General features: G+C 44.0%; 1 protein-coding gene across 2 annotated transcripts in view; it reads left to right on the top strand.

The window, feature by feature from the left end:
* The window catches only part of LOC148538712 (transient receptor potential cation channel subfamily V member 6-like), a 128,786-nt gene that overhangs the window by 37,324 nt on the left and 67,887 nt on the right, over window positions 1-23,575 (top strand). For both annotated transcript variants that reach the window (XM_088452366.1, XM_088452367.1), the window contains exons 5-7: window positions 7,594-7,692; window positions 16,095-16,267; window positions 22,299-22,445. In XM_088452366.1, coding sequence (XP_088308492.1) covers window positions 7,594-7,692; window positions 16,095-16,267; window positions 22,299-22,445 — 419 coding nt within the window. The remainder of the gene's footprint in view (window positions 1-7,593; window positions 7,693-16,094; window positions 16,268-22,298; window positions 22,446-23,575) is intronic.

Raw genomic sequence — 23,575 nt, 5'->3', positions numbered from 1 at the left:
TTCCCACTGCCTAATGCTAACCCCCCCCCCCCCGCAGCCTAACCCTAACCTTCTCATCCCCTCCCGAAGCTTAAACATAACCCTCCGCCTAATACTGACCGTTTGAAGTTGTCAGCATTTTTGACCCGTCGAGATCCCACAACCAGTATAGTGATCACCGGGATTCTGACTACATCTCATGATGCGGGTAAGATAAGATATAATGATTATCCGAGTTTTTGAAGTGTCGTCAGATATCAGTGTAAATGTCAGTTATATTTTAGTCTGTAAGTATGAAAATGGATGCTTAGATGGTGACTGTCAATGATAAATGGTTTGATGAAGCCACATTCTATATTAATTGATCCCATAGCACCTACTACCACAGGATCACAGCAAGTCTGCTGAATTGAGAAGAAGGTATTATTATCACTAGACAAAAATCTAGGAAATTGTGTTTGGAGGAGGATTGCAATACTGTGAGAGGCGGATGACAGGATATGCAATTGAAGCCCCTTATGTAAAAGAACATGCATGTTACAGCAGAGAATGATGATTATTTTCGGGTGCAAGGTCGACCTGTCCCACAGGGGTACACTGTCTGAGGGCCCAACACCCTCCTCTAGAGGTCAGGTTCCAGCCTGTGCGTATGTTACATTATAGTGCATTCCCAGGATTATGGTGTATTTACTACAATGCATTGTTGTTATGAATCTGGTACATTATCACAAATCAGTATTTACTACTATATACTGTGGGTAAAATAAGTATTGAAAACATCAACATTTTTCTCAGTAAATATATGTGTAATGGGGCTATTGTAATGAATTTTTCACCAAATGTCAGCAACAACCCATGCAATCCACACATGCAAAGAAATCAAACCATAGATGTCCATAAATTAAGTTATGTGTAATAATGTGAAATGACACAGGGAAAAAGTATTGAACACGCTTACTGTAATTTATTTAATACTTCGTACAAAAGCCTTTGTTGGTAATGACAGCTTCAAGACGCCTTCTGTATGGAGAAACTAGTCGCATGCATTGCTCAAGTGTGATATTGGCCCATTCTTCCACACAGTCTCCAAATCTTGAAGGTTCCATGGGCCTCTTCTATGAACTCCGATCTTTACTTCTTTCCGTAGATTCCAATTGGATTCAAGTCAGGTAATTGGCTGGGCCATTCTAACAGCTTTATTTTCTTTCTCTGAAACCAATGGTGAGTGTCCTTGGCTGTGTGTTTGGGATCATTGTCTTGCTGAAATGTCTGCCCTCATTTCATCTTCAGCATCCTGGTAAATGGCAGCAGATTGTTATCAATAATGTCTCGGTACATTTTTCCATTCATCCTTCCTTCAATTACATGAAGTATGCCAGTACAGTATGCTGAAAAAGAGCCCCACATGATGTTCCCACCTCCAAACTTCACTGTTGGTATGGTGTTTTTGGGGTGATGTGCAGTGCCATTTCTCCTCCAAACATGGTGTGTATTATGGCATCCAAAGAGTTAAATTTTGGTTTCATCTGACCAGATGGAATCGGTATGAAATACCGCAGAGTTCCCGGCAGCGGAAGCCCGATAGTGCTGGAAATCCCGATCGTCAATAGGTAAGTACTTACTAACCTAACCTAACCCCCTAACCCTCCTTAGGGGTACCTAACCCTAACCTTCCCCCCAAGTGCCTAACCCTAATCCCCCCTTTAAGTGCCTAACAATAAACCCCCCCTTCCCTGCTGCCTAAACCTAAGGCCCCGGGTGGGTGCCTAACCCTAAGTTCCCCCCAGAGGGTGCCTAAACCTAACCCCCCCTCCCCCTAGCCTAACCCTAACCCTCCTTGGGGGGTGCTTAACCCTAAGTCCCCCCCGGGTGCCCTAAACCTAACCCTCCCCCCCGCGGCTGTCTGCTCGCGGCGCCCGGCATCCCTTTGATCAGGATGCCAGGCGCCTGTCTCCCGTCCTCGGGAAAATGTCAGGCGTCTACATCTAGACATCCGCATTTCACCAGGATATGGCAGTCGGGAAGCCGGCTGTCGGTATTAAGGCAGCCGGCTTCCCGATTGTATACCGACCAGACTATGGCCCTGATTCAGAGCCGGACGCTCTGACCAGAGCGCTCGCTCTGAATCAGGGCCCACCTCCATAAATATGGAGCGTCCTCCTGGACGCTCGTATAGCTGTGGGTCACCACCCACAGCCTATACGAGCGTGCAGGATGATGGTCGCGATGAGTTTCTCAACCGCAAGGCCAGGAGTGATTTTGGCTCTATCAGAGCCAAAATCACTCCCACTGACATCACTAGTGATGTCAGTGGGGCCGGCTTCAGACGGTAGGCGTTCCCTTGGGAACGCCTCCGTCTGGCTGGCACGCCCCCGGCACGCCCATCAAAGGGGGCGTGCTGTCAATCAACATCGACAGCACGCCCCCTTTGATCAGACACAACGAGCGAAGGAAAGTCCTTCGCTCGTCGCGTCTCGCGCATGCGCACGACGGAGCTCCCTCCGTCATGCGCAGTGCACACCATCGACCCACTTGCGAGCGGACAGCCGCTCGCGAGTGGGTCTGAATGAGGCCCATAATGTGAACGGAGTGGTGCTTGTAGCTCCACCTACACGACGTCCCCAGCAAGGACGCACTGTAGTTAGGCATAATGTGAATAAGGGGCACTACTATGGCATAATGTGAACTGTGGACATTCATGTGGCATAATATGAAATATGAGAACTACTGTGTAGCATATGTGAAAATATAGCCCAAAATGTGGCATAACACGAATAAATCGGTACTAATATGTGGCATAACGTGCATTGTTGCCATTATTTTGTAAGATAATGTGAATATGGGGCACTACTGTGGCGTAACATGAATAAAAGACACTACTGTGTAGCGTAATATGAATAAGGGGCACTACAAAATGTTCTTAATAGAACAAGCACAGGATTTCATTATGCATTGATTTTAGGATCACAATCCGATGTCTATGGAGTTTCAAAATAAAAAGTTCAATTTGGTGTGAATGACCTGCAAAGTATTTCCTTGTCTACTCTTTACAACTTTGTCCATTCTTATCGTACCTGAGCAAACTGACAGAATTACCACCTTTTAACTAGGGATGTGCGCCAGACCATTTTTGCTGGATTTGTATTTGTATTTGGCTCTGATTCGTCAACTGGGTTTGAATTTGCCAAACCGCCGTGACTGGCTTTGGATTTGATTTTTTTTACAAAAATGTACAAAGAAAAGCTAAAATCACATAATTTGGGCTTTTTTTTGTTCCTAGAGTATTATTAACCTCAACCTTATTAACCTTATTAACCTTCCTCCGTCGTACGCATTCGCAGTGCACACCATCGACCCACTTGCGAACGGACAGCCGCTCGCGAGTGGGTCTGAATGAGGCCCTATATTCTCCCAGTATTTCACAGGCTTCTCCAAATGTTGTGCAGAAAACTTTAAATGAGCTGCAACATTTTTCTTCAGCAATGGAGCCTTGCATGGTGAGAGGGCATACAGGCAATGCCGGTTGAGTGCATTACTTATTGTTTTCTTTGAAAACAATTGTGCATGCTAAGTCCAGGTCGTTCTGAAGCTCTCCACAAGTGGTCCTTGGCTCTTGGACAACTCTTCTGATAATTCTTTTCTCTCCTCTGTCAGAAATATTGTGAGGAGCACCTGGTCGGTGGCCGGTTTATGGTGAAATGATGTTCTTTCCACTCCGGATTATGGCCCCAACAGTGCTCACTGGAACATTCAGAAGTTTAGAAAGCCTTCTGTAACCAATGCCATGAGAATGTTTTGCAACAATAAGATTGCAAAGGTCTTGAGAGAACTGTTTGCTTTTACCCATCATGAGATGTTTCTTGTGTGACACCATGGTAATGAGACACCTTTTTATAGGCCATCAGTTGGGACTGAACCAGCTTAAATTAATTTGAACTGACAAGGGGCAGGATTGCTTTCTAATTACTGATAGATTTCAGCTGGTGTCTTGGCTTTCCATGCCTTTGTGCACCTCCCTTTCTTCATGTGTTTTAATACTTTTTCCCTGTGTCATTTCACATTATTACACATAACTTAATTTATGGACATCTATGGTTTGATTTCTTTGCATGTGTGGATTGCATGGATTGTTGCTGACATCTGGTGAAAATTTAATTACAATAGCCTCATTACAAATATATTTACTGAGAAAAATGTTGATGTGTTCAATACTTATTTTACCCACTGTATATATATTTATAAAGGGTCCCACACCATGCACTAATGGTTAGCCAAGTCCCTGCGGTGGCTGGCCACACCTCCTCTGGTGACTGGCCACACCCCTTTAGCATTGGCCCTTACCACTACATTTCCCCGGTGGGCCCTTCATACCCCAGTCTGATACTGTTCAGATGAGAGCTATGAGGGAGTATGACATGCTGGTGGCAGGAGAGGTAAGGACAGGCTGAGAGAGCCAGAGAGGAGGAGGACATGTAAGGAACTCTGGGAAGAAGGAAGGGAAGGGACACACAGAAAAGAAAGGGAATGGAAGTGGAACATAGGGCCTGATTTAAAGATGTACACTATTCCGATATTTCCGCAATTGAGCGATTATTGTATGAATGCGCATGTGTCATAGTCACTTCACACGCCCCAAGGTACCATGGCGATGCTGCGCGCAGTGAGATGTACTTTGCAATATGATTAAAAGTCAGGGACCATTTGGGGGAAGTAACGAGGAGTGGCAGCAAAAACAGCAGGAGTGTCCTGGCCATTTTTAAAATGTGTTGTAGCCTGCATCTGCGATCCCGTTCACAGATATAGTGGTTCCAATGTCTCAGTTCAGACAGCCATTCTGCATGACCATAGGGCTACTCAGATGGCTGATTATGGAATGACCTGCGATGTCCGCTGCGTATTTGTACGCATCTGCTTGGATCTGTGAAGCCGCCAGTGGCCGTCTCAATATATTTGCAGCCGGCTACAGCATTGGCATATTTTCGCACAGAAGCTGCATGCAGGATCGCAGCTGCGGATGCGTTAGCATATATCCAGTGGCATCACATGGGGGTGCGGACCGCACCCTGGTGTTGCTCACCGAGGGGTGACACCAAAGTGCCGACTCCCCCTCAGTGACAGGACCCGGGTGCTGCATCACTTGGCTACTGACACAGGGTGCCGGCACTGCAAATACACTGGTCCCTGGGTACAGTCCGCAGGGACCTCCCGGAGAGAGTTTAATGAGGTTCGGGCTGCATGGCCAAACCTCCTACCCGTGGAGGCCAATCCCCCTTACCATGAGGTCATGCCCCTTTATTTACTAAAATGCAGGTTTTTAGAAGTGGAGTTGTTGCCCATAGAAACCAATCACATTCTACTGTACTTATCATTTATCTAGCACCTTATGGAAGATGATAGCTAGAATCTGATTGGTTGCTATAGCCAACAATGCCACTTCTAAAAACCTGCACTTTAGTAAATATACTGCCATACTGGGTGTTTTAGTGTAATTTGTTGGGACGTTGGACCTCATTCAGAGGCGGACGTTAGTTGCAAGCGGTCGCTCTGAATCAGGGCGGCCGCTTGCATCCTGGACGACCGCCTCCTTGTCGATCGATAAGCTGTGGGTTAACACCCACAGCTCTAGCGACCGACATGGGTGATGGTGCTTACAACCAGACCCTAAGGTTGGGTCTGGGCACTCGTAAGCCCCAGGGAGCTTCCTGCTCTGATCGAGCAGGAAGCTTCCCACTGACATCAGCAATGATGTCAGTGGGGCCGCCCCCAAACGGCAAGCGTTTCAGTGGGAACGCCTCCGTTTGGGCAGGCACGCCCCCTGCCCGCCTCCCGAATGGGGCGAGCTATCACTCACCATCGACAGCTCGCCTCGTCTGCTGCGAGACCCCTAGCGATGGAGCGTCCGTCGCTAGCCGGGTCTCGCGCATGCGCACGACGGAGCCGGCTCCATCGTGCCAATGCCCAGTGGGGCAACATCGAGTCAGTTGCGAGTGCTTAGTGCTTGTGACCGACTCTGAATGACCCCCATTATGTGCAGTGTGAAGGCACTAGTAAGTAAATTTTGAGCAAAAAGACACTCAGCATAGATGAATCGTATGGGACCTGAAGCGTCGATAAGGGCAGGGCCGCCATCAGGGAGGAACTGCCAGGACTGAAGTCCCGGCCCCAGCGATCAGATCCTAGTCCGCAATGCTAGTAGCGAATGCAGCGGGATTTCAGTACCTAGAAAGCCCCCTGCCCGCTGATCCAACGCCGCTGCTGAAGGGATGTTTTTTTTGTGAGACAGAGTCTCTGTCTCACTGGAGTTCCAAACAGGCCGTCAGTGAAGGGTGCTGCCGCGGATACATGGCCCATCCTCGTAGCCATGGGGATGGCAGAATGGAGGGGAGCTGATGCGGTGGCACACAGCTCCTCCCAGGCAGTTTCCGGTTATCGTTTGAGTGCTCGGTCATTCACTACACTCCTCCTCCATCCGGATAGCTGCAGGTAAGGCACCTGCATATTCTTTCTAAATGTAGCACATATGGGGGGGAATAATCTGAAGCAATACCTGGGGAGTATGCGTGTGTGTGTAGATATATGTGTGTGTGTGTGTGTATATATATATATATATATATATATATATACACAGTGTGTGCATATGTATACATACAGTCAGGTCCATAAATATTGGGACATTGACAGAATTTTCAGATTTTGGCCTCTATTCACCACCACAATGGCTTTGAAATGAAACAAACAAGATGTGCTTTAACTGCAGACTTTCAGATTTAATTTGAGGGTAATTACATCCAAATCAGGTGAACAGTGTAGGAATTACAACGGTTTCTGTATGTGCCTCCCACTTTTTAAGGGGCCAAAAGTAATGGGACTATCAACTCAAAAGCTATTTCATGGACAGGTGTGGGCTATTCCCTCATTATTTCATTATCATTTAAGCAGGTAAAAGGTCTGGAGTTGATTCTAGGTGTGACATTTGCATTTGGAATCAGTTGCTGTTGACTCTCAATATGAGATCCAAATAGCTGTCACTATCAGTGAAGCAAGCCATCATTAGGCTGAAAAATCAAAACAAACCCATCAGAGAGATAGCAATTACCCTCAAATTAAATCTGAAAGTCTGCAGTTAAAGCACATCTTGTTTGTTTCATTTCAAAGCCATTGTGGTGGTGAATAGAGGTCAAAATATGAAAATTCTGTCAATGTCCCAATATTTATGCACCTGACTGTATATGTATATTATGTATGTGTGTGTGTGTTTAACAGAAGGCAAGTAATTGGGGGGCGGGGTAGGGGTAGGCTTAAGTTGGGTACACACTGACAGATATATCTGTCCAATCTGTCTGGTGGAAAGGAAAATCTGTTCTGTCTTCCAGGGTTTTGGAGCAAATTTTATTGAAATTTGCTCCCATACATTACCAGATTTTCCTTCCCACCAGACAGATTGGACAGATATATCTGTCAGTGTGTACCCAGCTTTAGTGTGGCTTGGTGGGGGCCCCCATAACTTAGTTGCCCCAGGGCCCCCACAAGCCTTAATCCAGCCCTGCAAATTATACTACTGTAACATGGGTAAAAAATAGTTTCATACTTGAGCAAATGTTACTCTTATTCTAGGAGAATATATCATATCATTTGCGGCTTGCGTTGGCAATCAGGAGATTCTTCGGTTATTAGTTGAAAATGAAGCACCTCTGGATTCTCAGGATACTCAAGGTAAAGCAATAGATAGTAAATCTGCTCTAACAGCCTGATTCAGATTTGGGAATAGAGAAAGATAAAGCAAGAAACTAAGCACTTTGGTAAAACCATGTTGCACTGCAGGTGGGGCAGATGTAAAATTTGCAGAGAGATTAATGCTGGCCATACACGCTACAATAATCGGGGTGATCCCCCTATATCCGTGGATCGCCCCGATAATTGTAGTGTGTGCGTGGCCGACCGAGGGTTAAATATTGCTCAGTCGGGCATGCCGGATTGTACAGCATGCCCGTCCTATGAGATATTTAAGAGGTAAAATGTCGGCCGCATCGGGCTGTGTATGCCCAGCCGCGGCTGACAGACAGACATTTCCTGTGTTCCTTCCCATGGAAGGAACAGGGAAATGTCTCCTCCCCCGGGGGCGGAGCGCAGATGTCGAGCTATACACTGTGAGAAATCTCACAATGTATGCCGTGGACATCTGCGGCTGGCATGCTGCCAGATAAAATGTCTGTCGGTCTGACAGGCATTTTATCTGGACATGTATGCCCAGCTTTAGATTTGGGAAGGGTGTGTCCAAACTGATATCTAAATTGCATTGTAAAAATAAATCTGCAAAGCATTTGTGGGTTACATGCAAAAGCAGCCAGCATTTACCCTACATGCAAAAAAAAGTATGTATTTGCACTCCTTGCATTGCAACATGGTTTGCCCAGGTACACAGTTACTTGTTCTATCTTATTCTATTCCCAAATCTGAATCAGGCCCTAAAATACTTAGAACAATTACATTGTAGATGGCATATTTGGGGGAAAAAATACAACAAAATAGACCATGATAAAAAGAAACATTTGTGAGACAGGGGTCCCATTTATGGACTGAGGGCCTGATTCAGACCCCGATGGAATGAGCGTACGCTCGCACGATGATTATGCAAATTTGTGACGCCACGGGAAGCGAATGCTCGCCATGGCATAAGCACGCCTACCATGTCTTAGTGAGCAGCCACTTTGTCTGAGCGTATGCCCAATTGCACAGGCAGAGCCGCCCACCAGCACACGGTATCTCCTGGAAGAGTATTAAAACAATGGTACATCGAGCATCATCGGATGCTAACGCACTGCTTGCGGGAGCTTTACCCTACCACAAGCGTTGCAAGGAAATTAGTGTAAAAAAAAGGCAAGTGACGTATACTATGACGCTGCCTGTTAATTATGCATGCCTCAAAAATTGCGTTAGAACATTCAGGCACGCCTGCGTTCGCAAATCCAACCCACCGTTCTTACTGGACTGGCCCGTCACCACCCACAAAACGGCCTCTCCTGTCACTCACTCTGCTGGGCTGGCTGTGCTGGGCGAGCGAGCGGTCAATGATCGCATCGTGTAGTTCGCGCACTATGATGCCTACGCATGCGCAGATTAGCAAACATCGGCAATAGCGAACGCATTCCAGATATCGTCCGGGTCTGAATCAGGCCCTGAGACTTATGGCGAAACAGGAAAACAAGCCATGTGAATTAGAAACAACATTTTGTTAAAATATATCTAACTAGTGAAATATTGGTACATCAACAACAAAAAAATATTGACATTCATACACACAATAGCTAACATGCTTGTGTGCATATGTATTACAAGGAAAGCTAGCACATGCAAGGAAGATGGAGATACTGGTTTAGGTGGAAGAAATTTAGGAATTTTCCTTTTGGCTTCAGCAGTCTCATACCAGTTCACGTCTGTAACCCCTGTCCCCAACAGCTGCTACCGGTGTTTTGTCAGTATTTGCTGCTCAGTAACAGATGGAGCCGACTGATTTTCCCATCCCTGGTTACTGTCTATCTGGCTCCAACACCTCAGGCATTCATAATGTAGAAATAATTACTGACACATCTATCTCTTCACAAGCAACACTACAGAGTCTAGGAAAATCTGTATTACTTGACATTCAGTTTAGCAGCTTGGACTTGTTCTGCTTGGCTGAACACATTGGGGCTCATTCAGAGTTGGGAGCAAAGCAATAAAAAAGGAATACATTTGCACTGCAGCCGATGTGTCAGGTTTAAAATGTGAGATTTAGAGATGGGAGTGTGTATCTTAGCTCAAATCTAAATTGCTCTATAAGAATAATGCTGTCCAGTATTTGTTTGCTACATTCAATAGCAACTAGTAGTTACACCCCTTGCATTACAACATGGGGCCGTATCGCCAATCGCGGCTTTTCGTGTGGTCGGAACTTATCTCCAAATTCAATTCCAGCTGGTTTTCGTCTACGCGGAAAGTCAATGCAATGTGATAGGCGAAAAAGATTTGCCTGTGAATAGCAGGAGAAAAGAAGTGCAAAATGTTTATTTTGGGGTGCAAACGTGGGGAAACCACTCAGAACCCTTGGGTCAGCCCCCAAAGGACAACTGTATCAAAAAATCCAGGAAAAAACATAAGAACACCCCAAAAAAGTACTTTCATTTTTGGGGCAAAAAAGTACAAAGTGGGGGGACAAGCATAGAAACTAGCGAAATATTCTTCTTAGGGGTCTGCAAGGATGGGTCAGGGGTTTTTAGGGTTGCAGGTGCAACAAGTGCGTTTTTCACGGTTTTTTAAACTTCACTTTAGAGACTTTAAAATATGCTAGCATCCATTTTCAAGACTACTTATTTTCACCCAAAAATACTTCTAATGCCATTCTTCACCACTTTTGCAAGGATGCTAATGACAAGGATTTCAAACAATTTCAGTACCCCAAATAGTTTTATTAGGGCTAATGGAACACTTCTACATTGATCCCCAATGTTAGTGCATCTTTTTGGGGGGTTCAGACTGATTTTCCAAATTCTGACAGTACTTTTCGCCTACTCTGCATTTGTCGCTTACCGTTTTCACCTGGTTAGTAATTGAGTACGGTGAAAAGCGGGGACACGCACGATAAGTTTTCACGTCCAAAACACGCGATGTAGGCGAAAAGTCGGGTAGGCGGAACTTTTTCACGGAGGCGAAACTAATTGAATACGGCCCATGGTTTGTCCAGATGCAAAGTTACTCTTTCTTTTCTTTTTAGCTTTACTCCAAAATCTGAATCAGCCCTATTCTGTGCCTACCAATTTGAAAATTGCCCATACACGCACAAAGTATATAATGCAGAAATGAATCAATTTAGTCTGTTTCAAGCAAATTTGGCCAAACAGATAATGATCTTATACAATAATTATCATTACCAAATAGGTGGGATAGAAAATATATTTGGGTTTAGGGTACAAGGATACCCTAAACCATAGGTTCCCAAACAATGTCCTCAAGCTCCCCAACAGTTCAGGTTTTAGAGATATCCATGGTTGAGCACAGGTAACTTAATTAGTACCTCAGTCAATTTGATTTAACCACCTGTGCTCAACCATGGATATCTCTAAAACCTGAACTGTTGGGGTGCCTTGAGGACCAGGTTTGGGAACCTCTGCCCTAAACCCGAACATATTTTAGCCATGTCACTTGGTATAATGGTACAACATTTGATAGAATGTTTGTGGGCAAGCTCCCAAAACCAGACTTAGTGGTGATTCAACAATAAACCAAAAAGTCATATCTGACCACGTTCTGCCATCTAAATCCCTGTATGAAAGCTATTATGAAAACATTGCTTTTCTCAACAAAATAAAATGATTACTGTACATTTACAGAACAAAATGACACCTAAGCTAATGCTTTCCACAAAGATTAATCCATAAAAATGATGAATGTGATTTTACTGCACATAGGCTTAAATGCAAATTCAGACTCAAGAACACCAAAATGAACAGAATAATTCTGTTAACCATTGTGAATGAGAAATTATTTGGAAAGTGAAATCTATACTGGCTGTATTATCTTCGAAGATAGGGCCCTGTTTCTCAAGGTATGATTGAAATTGCAACAAATAGTAACCTTCATAAAGAAAAAAAAAAGTTCTGTAGTCCAAAATACTGTATCATAGGTAAAAGTAGTAATTTGCTGTCAGTATTGTGGTTTGATTGGTTGTGGATTGATTCAAGAATACTTATTTGTAGGGTTGCCTACATAGCCTTCTTTGACAAAGGAGAGAAATTTAATAGACTGTGCTACCAATCAGGAGCCAGACTACAAAGCATATCAATGAATGTTCCCAAAGTATCTTGTTAATATTTTCAGAATCCATTTAACCTACCAGCATGGTCTTGGAGTATGGGAGTAAACAGGAGGACCTATATAGTAAACCCATGCAAACTTAACACAGATAGTGTCTTGGTCAGGAATTTAATCACTGTGTAATTGTGCGGCCACACTCTACATTAATTAAAGATTAAATAAATTGTAATACATTTCTATTGTTAGTAAGCATATACGAGTGTGGTTCAATAAGTAAGGTAACAAGACCTCTCACATGTGTAATGTTTTCTATTTCATTCTAATTTCCCGCCAGACCAGAGCAGGTAGACCACTGCTTCCCCTCAGTGGCGGATCTAGACTTTTCTTTTAGGGGGGTGGTTTATAGTTTAGCACAGACTCCGCCCCCTTTGCAATCCCAACTCCTCCCCTCTCAACTTGCCAGCCAATGAGGAGAGTGTAATAGTGGTACAGTACGCAATATATCTGGGCCCTAGTTTGAAACCATGAGAAAGCTATAATGAGGCAGAATCACAGCCTTCACCATTTCCAACAAACCTTTATATATTACAAACAGGACATATGATAAAACTTTGTCAAAGCATACACACAAACATAGCCACATATATACACACTGCCACATATGCGCACAGATAGCCACATATATACACAGCCACATATGCGCACAGATAGCCACATATATAAACACAGCCACATATGCACAGAGATAACCACATATATATATATATATATATATATATATATATACACAGCCACACATGCACACAGATAACCACATATATACACACAGCCACATATGCACGCACAACCACATATGCACACAGATAGCCACATATATACACATAGCCACATATGCACACACAGCCACATATATACACACAGCCACGTAATACACACAGCCACATATGCACACACAGATAGCCACATATATACAAACACTGAAATATAAGGAACAAATGTGCTGTTATTACCTTGTTATGGTGCCACGTTATCCCTGAGCCGGGTGCTCTCCTGTGATGTACTTTACTACTTCTACAGCCTGCACTCTGCCTGTCTCCACCCCAGCACTCTCCCCAATCAGTCCCCTCTTTCAGTCTCACTAGCAGCTCGATCCCCACAGCTCCAGGACCTCACCTATAACAGAGAGTAAGGAAGGGGGGGTTGGTGTATTCGGCATGCGGGACTCGGGAGACGGGCATGCTACCCTGATGGGAGCTGGTCCTCGGGAAAATGGCCGCCGCTCCTTAACTCTTATACACAGACAGGGGACACCTGATACTACAAAAAGTCAAACTATAGTGCCCGGATCTCCCCCTAATGCCGGCAGCAGCGTGACGTGACCAGCTGCTGGATTCAATTTCTATGAAGATGCGGAGCTCTGTCCTGCCGCAGAGTCTTCGCTGCTCTGACTTCTATGGGGGGCAATTGCCCCCCCTGGATCCGCAAGTGCTTCCCCTTACGGCCATTAGACTGCGGACTCATATCAGTCATACTTTCCCAACATCAGTTGTAAGATGGCGGGGCTGGCGGAAACCTGGGCAAACACTGAGGTGCATAGTGTGATCAGATTTATGCATCTAAAGGGCACATCAGCAGCAGCTGAAATTCATCGCCAACTTGTCAAGGTGTATGGTGAGTTGATAACGGCAAGACAGACGTTTAAGATGAGCAGTGATTCGGCCAGCCAAGCATGTCCACCACAGATGACAATTTATGCCACATTGAAGGTCTGATTCAGGAGGACAAACACATTCACATTCAAGTTAGTGATATTGCTGACCTGCTGCACATATCAATGAATACTGTGCTCAACATCATTCATGAGCAACTGGGGTACAAGTAAAAGTGTTCACGCTGGGTACCAAACCAACTCACAGAAGTTCTCAAAACCAGTAGAATGGGAATGTCTCTTGTGCGCTTGACGTGGTACCATGAGGAGGGAATGCATTTCCTGCAGTGTATTGTTATAGGTGATAACATATGGGTGCCTCATGTGACACCTGAGATAAAGTAAGCATCCATGACATAGAAACACACATCGTCCCCACATTCAAAGAAGTTCAAAACAACTCCATCAGCAAAGAAGGTCATGGTGACCATGTTTTGGGACCACAAGGGCGTGCTTCTTGTGGATTTTCTCACCAAGAGAGATACTGTCAATGTTGTCCGCTATTGTGACAAATTGAGCAGGTTGCGGAGGGCAATTAAAATGGGTTGCTGTGAACAGGCATCTTATTGCTACATGATAACACCAGGCCACTCTCAGCCAACCACACACATGTGTTGTTACGGCACTACCATTGGGATGGACTGGACTTTCCTCCCTACAGCCTTGACCTGGCAACGAGTGATTTCCAGCTCTCTGGACCATTGAAGAAGCACCTGGGTGGAAGGCAATTCGCAACCAACGGTGAATTTCAGAAAGCCGTCATGTCCTGGCTTCAGACGCTTGACACTGATTTCTTCTATGCTCGAAATAGATGCCTTGGAGTACTGTTTTAACAAATGCTTAGACATATATGGGGACTATGTGGAAAAATAATCTGTACCAAAGCCATACTATTGATTATATGTATGAGATGAAAACATTTATGAAATGGGAGATATTGTTAACATATTGAACCACCCTTGTACATTTAGGGCTGTATTCAATTAGGTGCGAAAAGCCGATTTCGGCGATAAAGTATCGCGAGTGACGTCATTTCGCCATGCGAAAAAGTTTCCTTCGTATTCAATTTCGGAGACTTTTCGCCGGTGCGGAAACTCAATGCAATGGAACTAATGAAAAAGTTTCGCCTATGAATAGGTGTCGAAAAAATTAAAAAAAAGTGCAGAATTGGGGTTTTGGGGTGCAAACTTCGGAAAACCCCCTGCAGCCTTGGGACAGTCCCCCAAAGGTAAACTGCATAAAAAAAAAAGTTAAAAAAATACTTTAGATCACTCCAAAAAGTACTTTCATTTTGTGGGTGAAAAAGTCCAAAGTTGGGGGACAAATTTAAAAACTAACTAAATAGACTCTACGGGGTCCCCAAGTATGCCCCAGGTGTTTTCAAGTTTGCAGGTGGTTTCAAGTTTGCAGGTGGTTGCGGCTGGTGGATTTTTTTGTTTTTTTAAAACTTCACTTTAGCAACTTTAAAATATGCCAGCACCCATTTTCATGTACCCCAAATTTGCTGGAACAACTTATTTTCTGCAAAAAAACCCCCCTGCTAAATGCTATTCTTTACCACTGCTGCAAATACGCTAATCAGCAGCTATTGAGAGCATTTAAGTACCCCAAATTTATTCAGCAGCCCTATTCGGTGGTATCTATAGTGATACTCAATGTCAGTGCATCTTTTGGGGGGTGTCAGGCTGATTTCCCCAAATCTGACAGCACTTTTCGCCAGGTCCGAATTCACCAAGTTCCGTTTTCGCCGCTTTCTATTTAAATACGGGGATAAGCGGGGACAAGCGTGATACTTTTTCGCATGGAATACCAGCGAAAGTCGGCGAAAAGTCTGGCATGCGAAAAGTTCAGGACTTTTCGCGTCTAATTGAATATTTAATATGTAACCAAGTAAATAAAAACTGGACACCAAAACCAACTTTGTTCACTATTACTATATACTATATATTTCATTTAAGAAACATTTATATACAATATTAAACAAAAATGGTTTAATTAGTCAAATTAGTCAAATACAGCCTGTTTCATTTATCTAAGAACTATGGGCCTAATTCAGACCCGCTCGCGAGCGCTGAGCCCTCGCAGTTGGGTCGATGGTGCCCTAGTGCGCATGCGCACGACGGAGAGAGCTCCGTCGTGCGCATGCGCGAGACCCGCATAGCGACAGCCAAGCTGTCGCTATGGGTCTCGCACCGAAGGGGGCGTGCTGTCGATGGTGAGGACAGCACGCCCCCTTTGGTGGGCGTGCCGGGGGCGTTGCTGCCCAGACGGAGGCGTTCCCATGGGAACGCCTAACATCTGGGGCCGGCCCCACTGACATCACTAGTGAAGTCAGTGGGAGTGCTTTTGGCTCTGATAAAGCCAAAAGCACTCCTGGGCTTGCGGCAGCGAGACCCTACCGCAGGGTCTCGTCGCAAGCCCGATGGTCATCGCGACCATCTTTTTGGCCGCTCGCATAAGCAGCTATGCGAGCGGCCAGGAGGCCGCTCCAATTTTAGGTAGGAGGGCCCTGATTCAGAGCAAGCGCTCTTGTCAGAGCGCCCGGCTCTGAATCAGGCCCTATGTTTATTGTATTTTTTGTACAGACTCATGAAACTCTTTGTTCTATTTTTTTAAGGTAACACAGTGTTCCATATTCTTGTTCTGCATCCAAATAAATCTATGGCCTGCAAGACATACGATTTTCTGGTGTCTCTAATTTCAAGTGACCAGGCTTCACATTTGGAAAGTATTACCAACAACCAAGGACTGACACCATTAAAACTGGCTGCACAAGAAGGAGACGTATTGGTAGGAGCTGATCAAATCACTTTAAAATAAAGTTATCACCTTATTATGATATGTTGATTGAAAATAATTTTGTGGATAACGTCATTGCAAGAGGTAAAGTGTTATACAAACATGGAAGGCGCGATTCAATTAGCCTCGTTATCTGAACGGGTGCACTGCTAATTGATCGCTGGCTCATATTCAATTAGCCTCGCTTATCAGGGAGTTATTCGGGTCTCCTGAGACCCGAAAAGAAATCCACGTTAACTGTGCATTTATCAGGTGACAACTCAGTTAAGCACAGGTCCATGAACTTATCACAGATCCTGTGCATTAACACCCAATAATCAGTGTTAATGCACGTAAATGCGGGAGGCTAATTGAATAGCCCCAGGTGTTAAAGCCCGAGGCTAACTCCCATAATTACCTATGGTAATTTACCGCACGTAACTGAATTCCCCCAAAGTGTTTATCCACTCTCGACCATTCCTTATTGAATATAAACTTGCTGTATGTTATTTTCTATTATTTTAATTGTTTCAATCCATCTATAAATGTTATTCAGTGATTGTGAGGAATCGGTATTTAATGCCGGCTGTCGGGTTGCCTACTGTCAAAATACCAACAGCGGCTTCCTGATGGTTGGTATCCCGACAGGGGTTGGGTAAGTATACTTACCCTTCCCCCTTCTCCCCATCTTCCTTTCTTGTAGCCTAACTCTAACCCTCCCCACCCCATACCATAACCCTCCCTGTTAGTGCCTAAACCTAACCCCCCCAGTGGTGCCTAACCCTAGCCCTCCCCCCTATAGGTGTCGAACCCTAACCTCCCCCCCAAAACCTAACGCTAAACCGCTATGCTACATAAACCTAACCCTCCCCCTCCCCGCAGCTAACGCTAAGGGCGTCCTGGACTTACCTCGTTCGGGAAGCCGTCCTTTTGGATTACGGCGTCGGCATTAAGATAGGCGTCGGTATTTCAACGCCTATCCTAAGTCCCTTGTCAGGCTTCCCCCATTTGGATTTAGATTGGCGGCATTGCGGCTGCCGGTCTCATAACTTCATCCCGCTTGTGATTCTGTGATATTTCACACTATCATAAAATGCATGATGGGGGCAGAGATGGCTCCATTACAATAAAATACTTTGCACCTATTTACTTTAAAAAAGAAAGACAAAAAGAAAATAGTTGTGAAAGAAATTAAGAGGAGCTGAAGCTGCTGGTGAGTCATTAAAAGTAGAGATGCATGCCGACCCCCGTGTTTTGGTTTTGGATCTGCATCTCCTTCATGTTTTGGATCTGAATTTGGTTTTGGCAAAACTTTCCTTGCGTGTTTTGGTTTTGGATCTGTATTTTTTTCTAAAAAAATCATAAAAACAGCTAAAATCACATAATTTGGCCTGTTTTTGTTCCTACAGTATTATTAACCTCCATAACATTAATTTCCACTCGTTTTCAGTCAATTTTGACCACCTCACAGCTCACAATATTGTTTTCATCCAGTTTAGGCCCATAATTTGCACCAAGCTAGCAGGGTGACTAAGCTAAGTGGCAGTAGGGTGTGGCACAAACATGTGGCAGTTCAACTTCAAACATGGCACATAAGGAAAACATATGTTTTCATTAATCAAGAGGCCTGAGGGACCCCTGAGGGAGATGGAATATATATGTAGTTAAAGGCAAGGAAAGGAAGGGTTGATTCATAGAAAATTTTAATAAGTTTTTGATTCCAAAGCAAATTTATGAGGGAGGGCGGTGGTGAGTCATTTTCAAAGAATATTTGACTCATTCACATCAGCCCTTGCCCCAGTTGAGCTCTTGTGGTCCAGTATTTATTTTTTAAATGAAAGGGGCATGCAGGAGATGATGTATGTGGCAGCACACAAAATGGAAGCTCTGAATAGGAAGGGGGCAGAAGGATTTTTATACTCTCGTACTAAACATCTGTTATCATTGTGCTTCTGGGATTATGGATGGGAAGGCTGTGAGAGGAGGAGAGAGAACATCTCCAGACACCATCACAAAATAGCCTTTCCATTTGGTGCTTGAGTTGCAGCTGACCAAACATAGGTGTTATGATCAAGGAAAACCAAACCCACCAAGTTGGAATCTACAAATCAAGGTTGAAAAATTGCATTAGAGTATTTTGCGAGTATACCTACAGTATTTGTGATTTTAGTTGAATACAGTATGAAACTATAAAAAAAAAATATATATTAGCGTCAGAGCAGTGGCACAAAAGCATGGCAGCTTAAAGAAAGATAGGACATCTATTAAACTTTTACAACACAAAAGAGGTGCAAGATGGAATTGTCCTTGGACCCTTCCACCCACCCTTGTATATAGGACATGCACAGTTTAACAAACCAATCACTTCAGCGACAGGGACTGCCAATTGTGGCTGAAGCGATTGGTTTGTTTGTGCCCCCACAAAACAAGCTACCAACGGGCAACTGTCATTGGTGGTAATGATCTCTCATGGGCAACAACTGTTTCCACTGGGGAAAAGCATCCCCATCATCAACATCCTTATTTGCGTCAGCTACACAAATATCCTCATCATCCTGGTGCACTTCCACAGAAACAGCCTCAATTTCTATGTCAGCATGTTGACTTGTCCTGCTCATTCCCACATTTGAAGAGGACACACACGTTGTGGAAGGAGGCTCCTCTTTGAGTACAGTTTTGGAAAGGTCAGGCTCACACATGGCACCTGCCGACACACTTAGACTCTCCTAAGGGATTTGTGACGTTTCTGAGTACATTTTTTTTTAAACGTCTACAAGGAGAAGGGCTTACATTATCATAAGAGGCAGAACCACCAGTCATAAGTAAAGGCCAAGGCCTCAGCCTTTCTTTGCCACTTTGTGTGGTGAAAGGCATTTTGCCAATTTTATGTCTTTCTGCAGCTAACTTTCCCTTTGATGCTTTTTTCTTTACCAATGTAAAAGATTGGTTCTTTGATTTTAGATGCCCTGACTTAAGTCCTGTATGCCCTTGGGCATCAGCTTTAGTAGATGACGTAGACAGACTAGTATCCTCATGACTGGTGCCACTGGCAGCAGCTCCAGCCCTAGGGGTAAATTTACTAAGAATCGAGAATGGTCGAGTTTATTTTTTTTTAATCTTGATTTGCATCACTGAATCTCGGGTGATTTTTCCGTTTTTCATCTCGCAAATTTACTAAGAAGTGAGGTTAGCTGAAAGTGAGTTGACCGATGGTGAAGCAGATATCTTTCCCGAGTTGCAAGTGAAGATGAGACTACTCACCCAAGATTGCAGTGTTTTCTCTCTGCAAATCTCTCCTAAGCTAGCAGCCTGCACATATCAGTGAGATATGTGCTGGCTGCTTGTGTATTAAGACCTGTAAAAAATGGGTTAAATGTTATAAAAAAAATGACATAGGGCCCCCCCCTAAAGTGTGTGTCATGTAATTTTTTAACTATTTATTTTACAGTGGGGGTACAGGTGCCGGCCGCCTGCTGGCACTTATAGTTCCACAAGTGCCAAAGGGTAGGCATGCTACCACCTGTAGTCCCACTGTAAAATACAATAGTTTAATTCTATATTTCACATATTTGGCAGAGAGTTTGCAGGCATCTCACCTGAGATTGTCATCTCGATTCTTGGTAAATTTGCAACCTGTGGGCCTGATTTAGACCCGCTCACAAGTACATTGCGCTTGCAAGTGGGTCGATGGTGGCCCAGTGCACACGCGCGGCACGTGCACTGCGCATGCGCGAGCCCGGGAGCGAGCGCAAAGAGCGCTCGCTTCGGGACTCAGTACAAAAGGGTCGGCTGTCGATGTTGATCGACAGCTCACCCCATTTTGTAGGCGTGGCGGGGGGGTGGCTTCACAAACGGAGGCGTTGCCATGTGAACGCCTGCCATTTGTGGGTGGCTTCCGGCTCTATTTGAGTCAGAATCTCTCTGGGGCTTGCGGCCACAAGACCCTACCACAAGGGTCTTGTCGCAAGCCCGATGGTCGCGATGGTCTTGACCATCGCGACCATCATCATCGCCGCTCGCAATAGCTGTGGGTGGTAACCCACTGCTATGCGAGCGGCCAAGAGGCGCAACTAAAAAAACCTGTGCCCGCCCAGATTCAGAGCGAGCGCTCACTTTTTGCGAGCGCCTCTGAATCAGGCCCGTATCTTTTAGGTGAAAAAGCCTTCCGAGTTTGCCCGATGGTGATAAGATTCGAGTTTGCTATCTCACCCAAGTTTTACGAGTGAGAAGAGAAAAATCTCTCTCTAACTCACCCGACTATGCCTTTAGTCAATTTTGTGAGTTGAAAATCATGCCTAAACTCTCCTGAGATCGGCATCTCGACCAGACTCGATTCTTAGTAAATTTATCCCCTAGTATGTGGTTCTTGCTCTCCTCTCAACCGATCATTCTCCACATCAACAAACACAATGAAGTGGGGTACAGCACACATGTCAATTTGTACCAATTTTAAATATTACACTGCGGTATCAATGACCTACAGTGTCACAATATTTTTTATGAATAAGAAAAGAATAACACACTGCGCTACCACTTACATTTCACAAGATTTTTTTTAGTAAAACACTTTGCTACCACTTACAGTGTCACACGATTTTTTATGAGTAAAACACTGCGCTACCACTTGCAGTGTTACAAGATTTTTTATGAATAAGATTAAAATAACTTAATGGCAGGACAACACAGCAGCCCCCCTTTATGTACTGCACCCCCAGCCCCTTTATGGACAACACAGCAGCAGCCCTTTATTTACTGCAGCCGCCCCAGCCCCTTGATTGACAAGACAAGAGTGACACAGCAGCACCCCCTCTTTATGTACTACAGCCCCAGCCCGACAACACTGCACCCTCGAACAGACAGAGCAGCACAGAACACCTCTGTTCTCTGTACAGTATCCACAGCCGGAGTGAAAATGGCACCGATCACCGGGACCGTTATAGGATCCAAAAACCGCGAGAATCCAAAAGCAGGATGATGACATTCTGCATTGTTTTGAAACCCAAGCCAGACTCAGATCCTACTCGGATCCCCTATGTTCGTGTGGGTTCGGTTCTCGAAGAAGCGGACCCGCTTATCTCTAATTAAAAGCAGAATGTAATAATTACTTGAAACTATACAAAGTACAGTATATGAACTAATCTGCAATGAAGACATTATTAAGCTGAAATTAGGATGTGAATGTTATTCTGAAAAAATGTATATGTGAAAGGATGTGTATATGAATTATTTATAGATGTAAAGTTATGTACTAGTCTGTGTTAGATTATATATATGAATTTTATGCTATGTTTTGCACCCCATGTACAGTGCTGTGGAACCCTTGTGTAGTTCTACAGATAATACATGATAAGAATAATAATAATGAGTGAAAATATACCTGGATAAGAAGACTGGCTCAAACTTGGCCAAGGCTGATCCAAGCAAAATATTTTGTAGACTATGTACTAAAACTACTAGTTAAAATAATGATGATATATAACGGTATATTATAATTATCTTAATATTCATTTTAATTTGTGTTTATTTTCTATTTTAAGACTAAAATTATCTCTATATAACTATATCAACTTTCAGATTTTTTCATAAAATTGTTAGAAAAAACCCCCCAAAAATAATAACTCAGAAATAGGAAAGTTTGCAAAAAAAAATCTCTCACTGTTATTAGAATATCCATCATTATGCTTTTTAGTTATCTAGGTTATTGGAGAGGCAGCCAAAGAGGACTTACAGAATCTAAAATCTGTCTATTATATAAGTCAGATATAATTGAAGAACAGATATAATTTTGCTCAGTCATGAAAAAAGGCCACAGGTAATAAAAAATGTTCCTACCATGGTTTACCTGTCATTCCCACAGTTGTTCTCACCAGACACTTGCACAAATGTGTGTGTGTGTGTGTGTGTGTGTGTGTGTGTGTGTGTGTGTGTGTGTGTGTGTGTGTGTATATACTATATATATATTTGTTTACATTGTTTTAATACCTAGAACAAATTTGTTTTAAAAGTTCATTGTAGCACTAATGAATAATGATGTATTTCACAGATGTTTACTTATTTCATGAAAAAAAGAAAGCTTGTATGCTGGTCATTTGGCCCACTGACGTCAACATTGTACGATTTAACAGGAATTGATTCTTGGAATGACAAATCATCCGTCATTGATATTATATGCAACTGTATCAACAATGATGTAAGTACAATAAATATCCTTGCATAACATCACATAATTATTAGTGGAGTAAAATATTTTTTCATAAATAATGAGCTATAAAATGTACATATTGCAGCGGATGGTGCCTTAGAGCTGAAAATATTATGTACAGTAAAAAAATTATTCTAGATCGCACAATAAAGGGGTCCCCTTCTCCAGGGCACCCCAGGCCTGGGCTAATAGCCCCGAGGCTATCTCTGGCACTCCTGGGCGGTGGGTGCTGGGTTGATTGTGTATAAATGTGGTGCAGAAGAGTTAAAATATTGTCTTTTGCAGTAGAACTACAGGTCCCAACAAGCCTCCCCCGCATGCTGGTACTTGGAGAACCACAAGTACCAGCAAGCGGAGCATTAAGGGCCCGCTGGTACCTATAGTACCCCTGTAAAAAAACTAATATTAAAAGTAAAAACAGAACGATTGTTTTAATATTTTATTTTCCTGCACCTTCACCTGGAAAGCATCAGCCTTTAAGCTCTTTTACATGGCTGCCGCCTCCCCCAGGACTTCCACGGAGAAGTCACCTGGAGGGTGGCGGCATTTAAGCTCTTTTATATGGCCGCCGCCCATCCAGGACTTCCCCGGCATCTTCTTTCTTTGGCAGCTCTTCACTGCTGCCTCCCCGATGTTGTACTGCCGTGCCGCTGGCTTATATAAGCCAGCCAAGGGGACAGGGCGACGGTGTCGCGTGCCGTGATTGGCTCACGCCGGCCATCTTTATATTTCAAAAAATGCCGCTAAGGCGCCATTTTTGAAATAGGTACAAAAGTAACATTAATTAACTTTTGCAGTTCTCACCATTGATGTCAATGGAGAGAACTGCTCATTGGCTGACAGGCGGAAGGCTTGCCTCTCTCAGCCAATGAGCACTCTGCACGGAGATTTCCATAGTGAAATCCTACGCGGAGCCATCATTCAGGTAGTACTGTCCTTAGAGGTTCACTGGACCGCGTAACTTATTTTTTTTTATTTGCCAAGCTCGGGGATGCTACATGGAATGAAGAGGACGCGATCCATGCATAGGTGGAGGTGAGTATGGATTTTTTTATTACAGGTACCCTATGGATTCCTACTGGACAATGGGACGTGATGGCTTCAGGGATACATAGCTG

This window comes from Taudactylus pleione, unplaced genomic scaffold (genome assembly GCF_031769625.1).
Source record: "Taudactylus pleione unplaced genomic scaffold, aTauple2 ptg000037l, whole genome shotgun sequence".
NCBI lineage: Eukaryota > Metazoa > Chordata > Amphibia > Anura > Myobatrachidae > Taudactylus > Taudactylus pleione.
The sequence above is the reverse complement of the archived record's forward strand: the minus strand, read 5'-3'. Positions and strand labels throughout refer to the sequence as shown.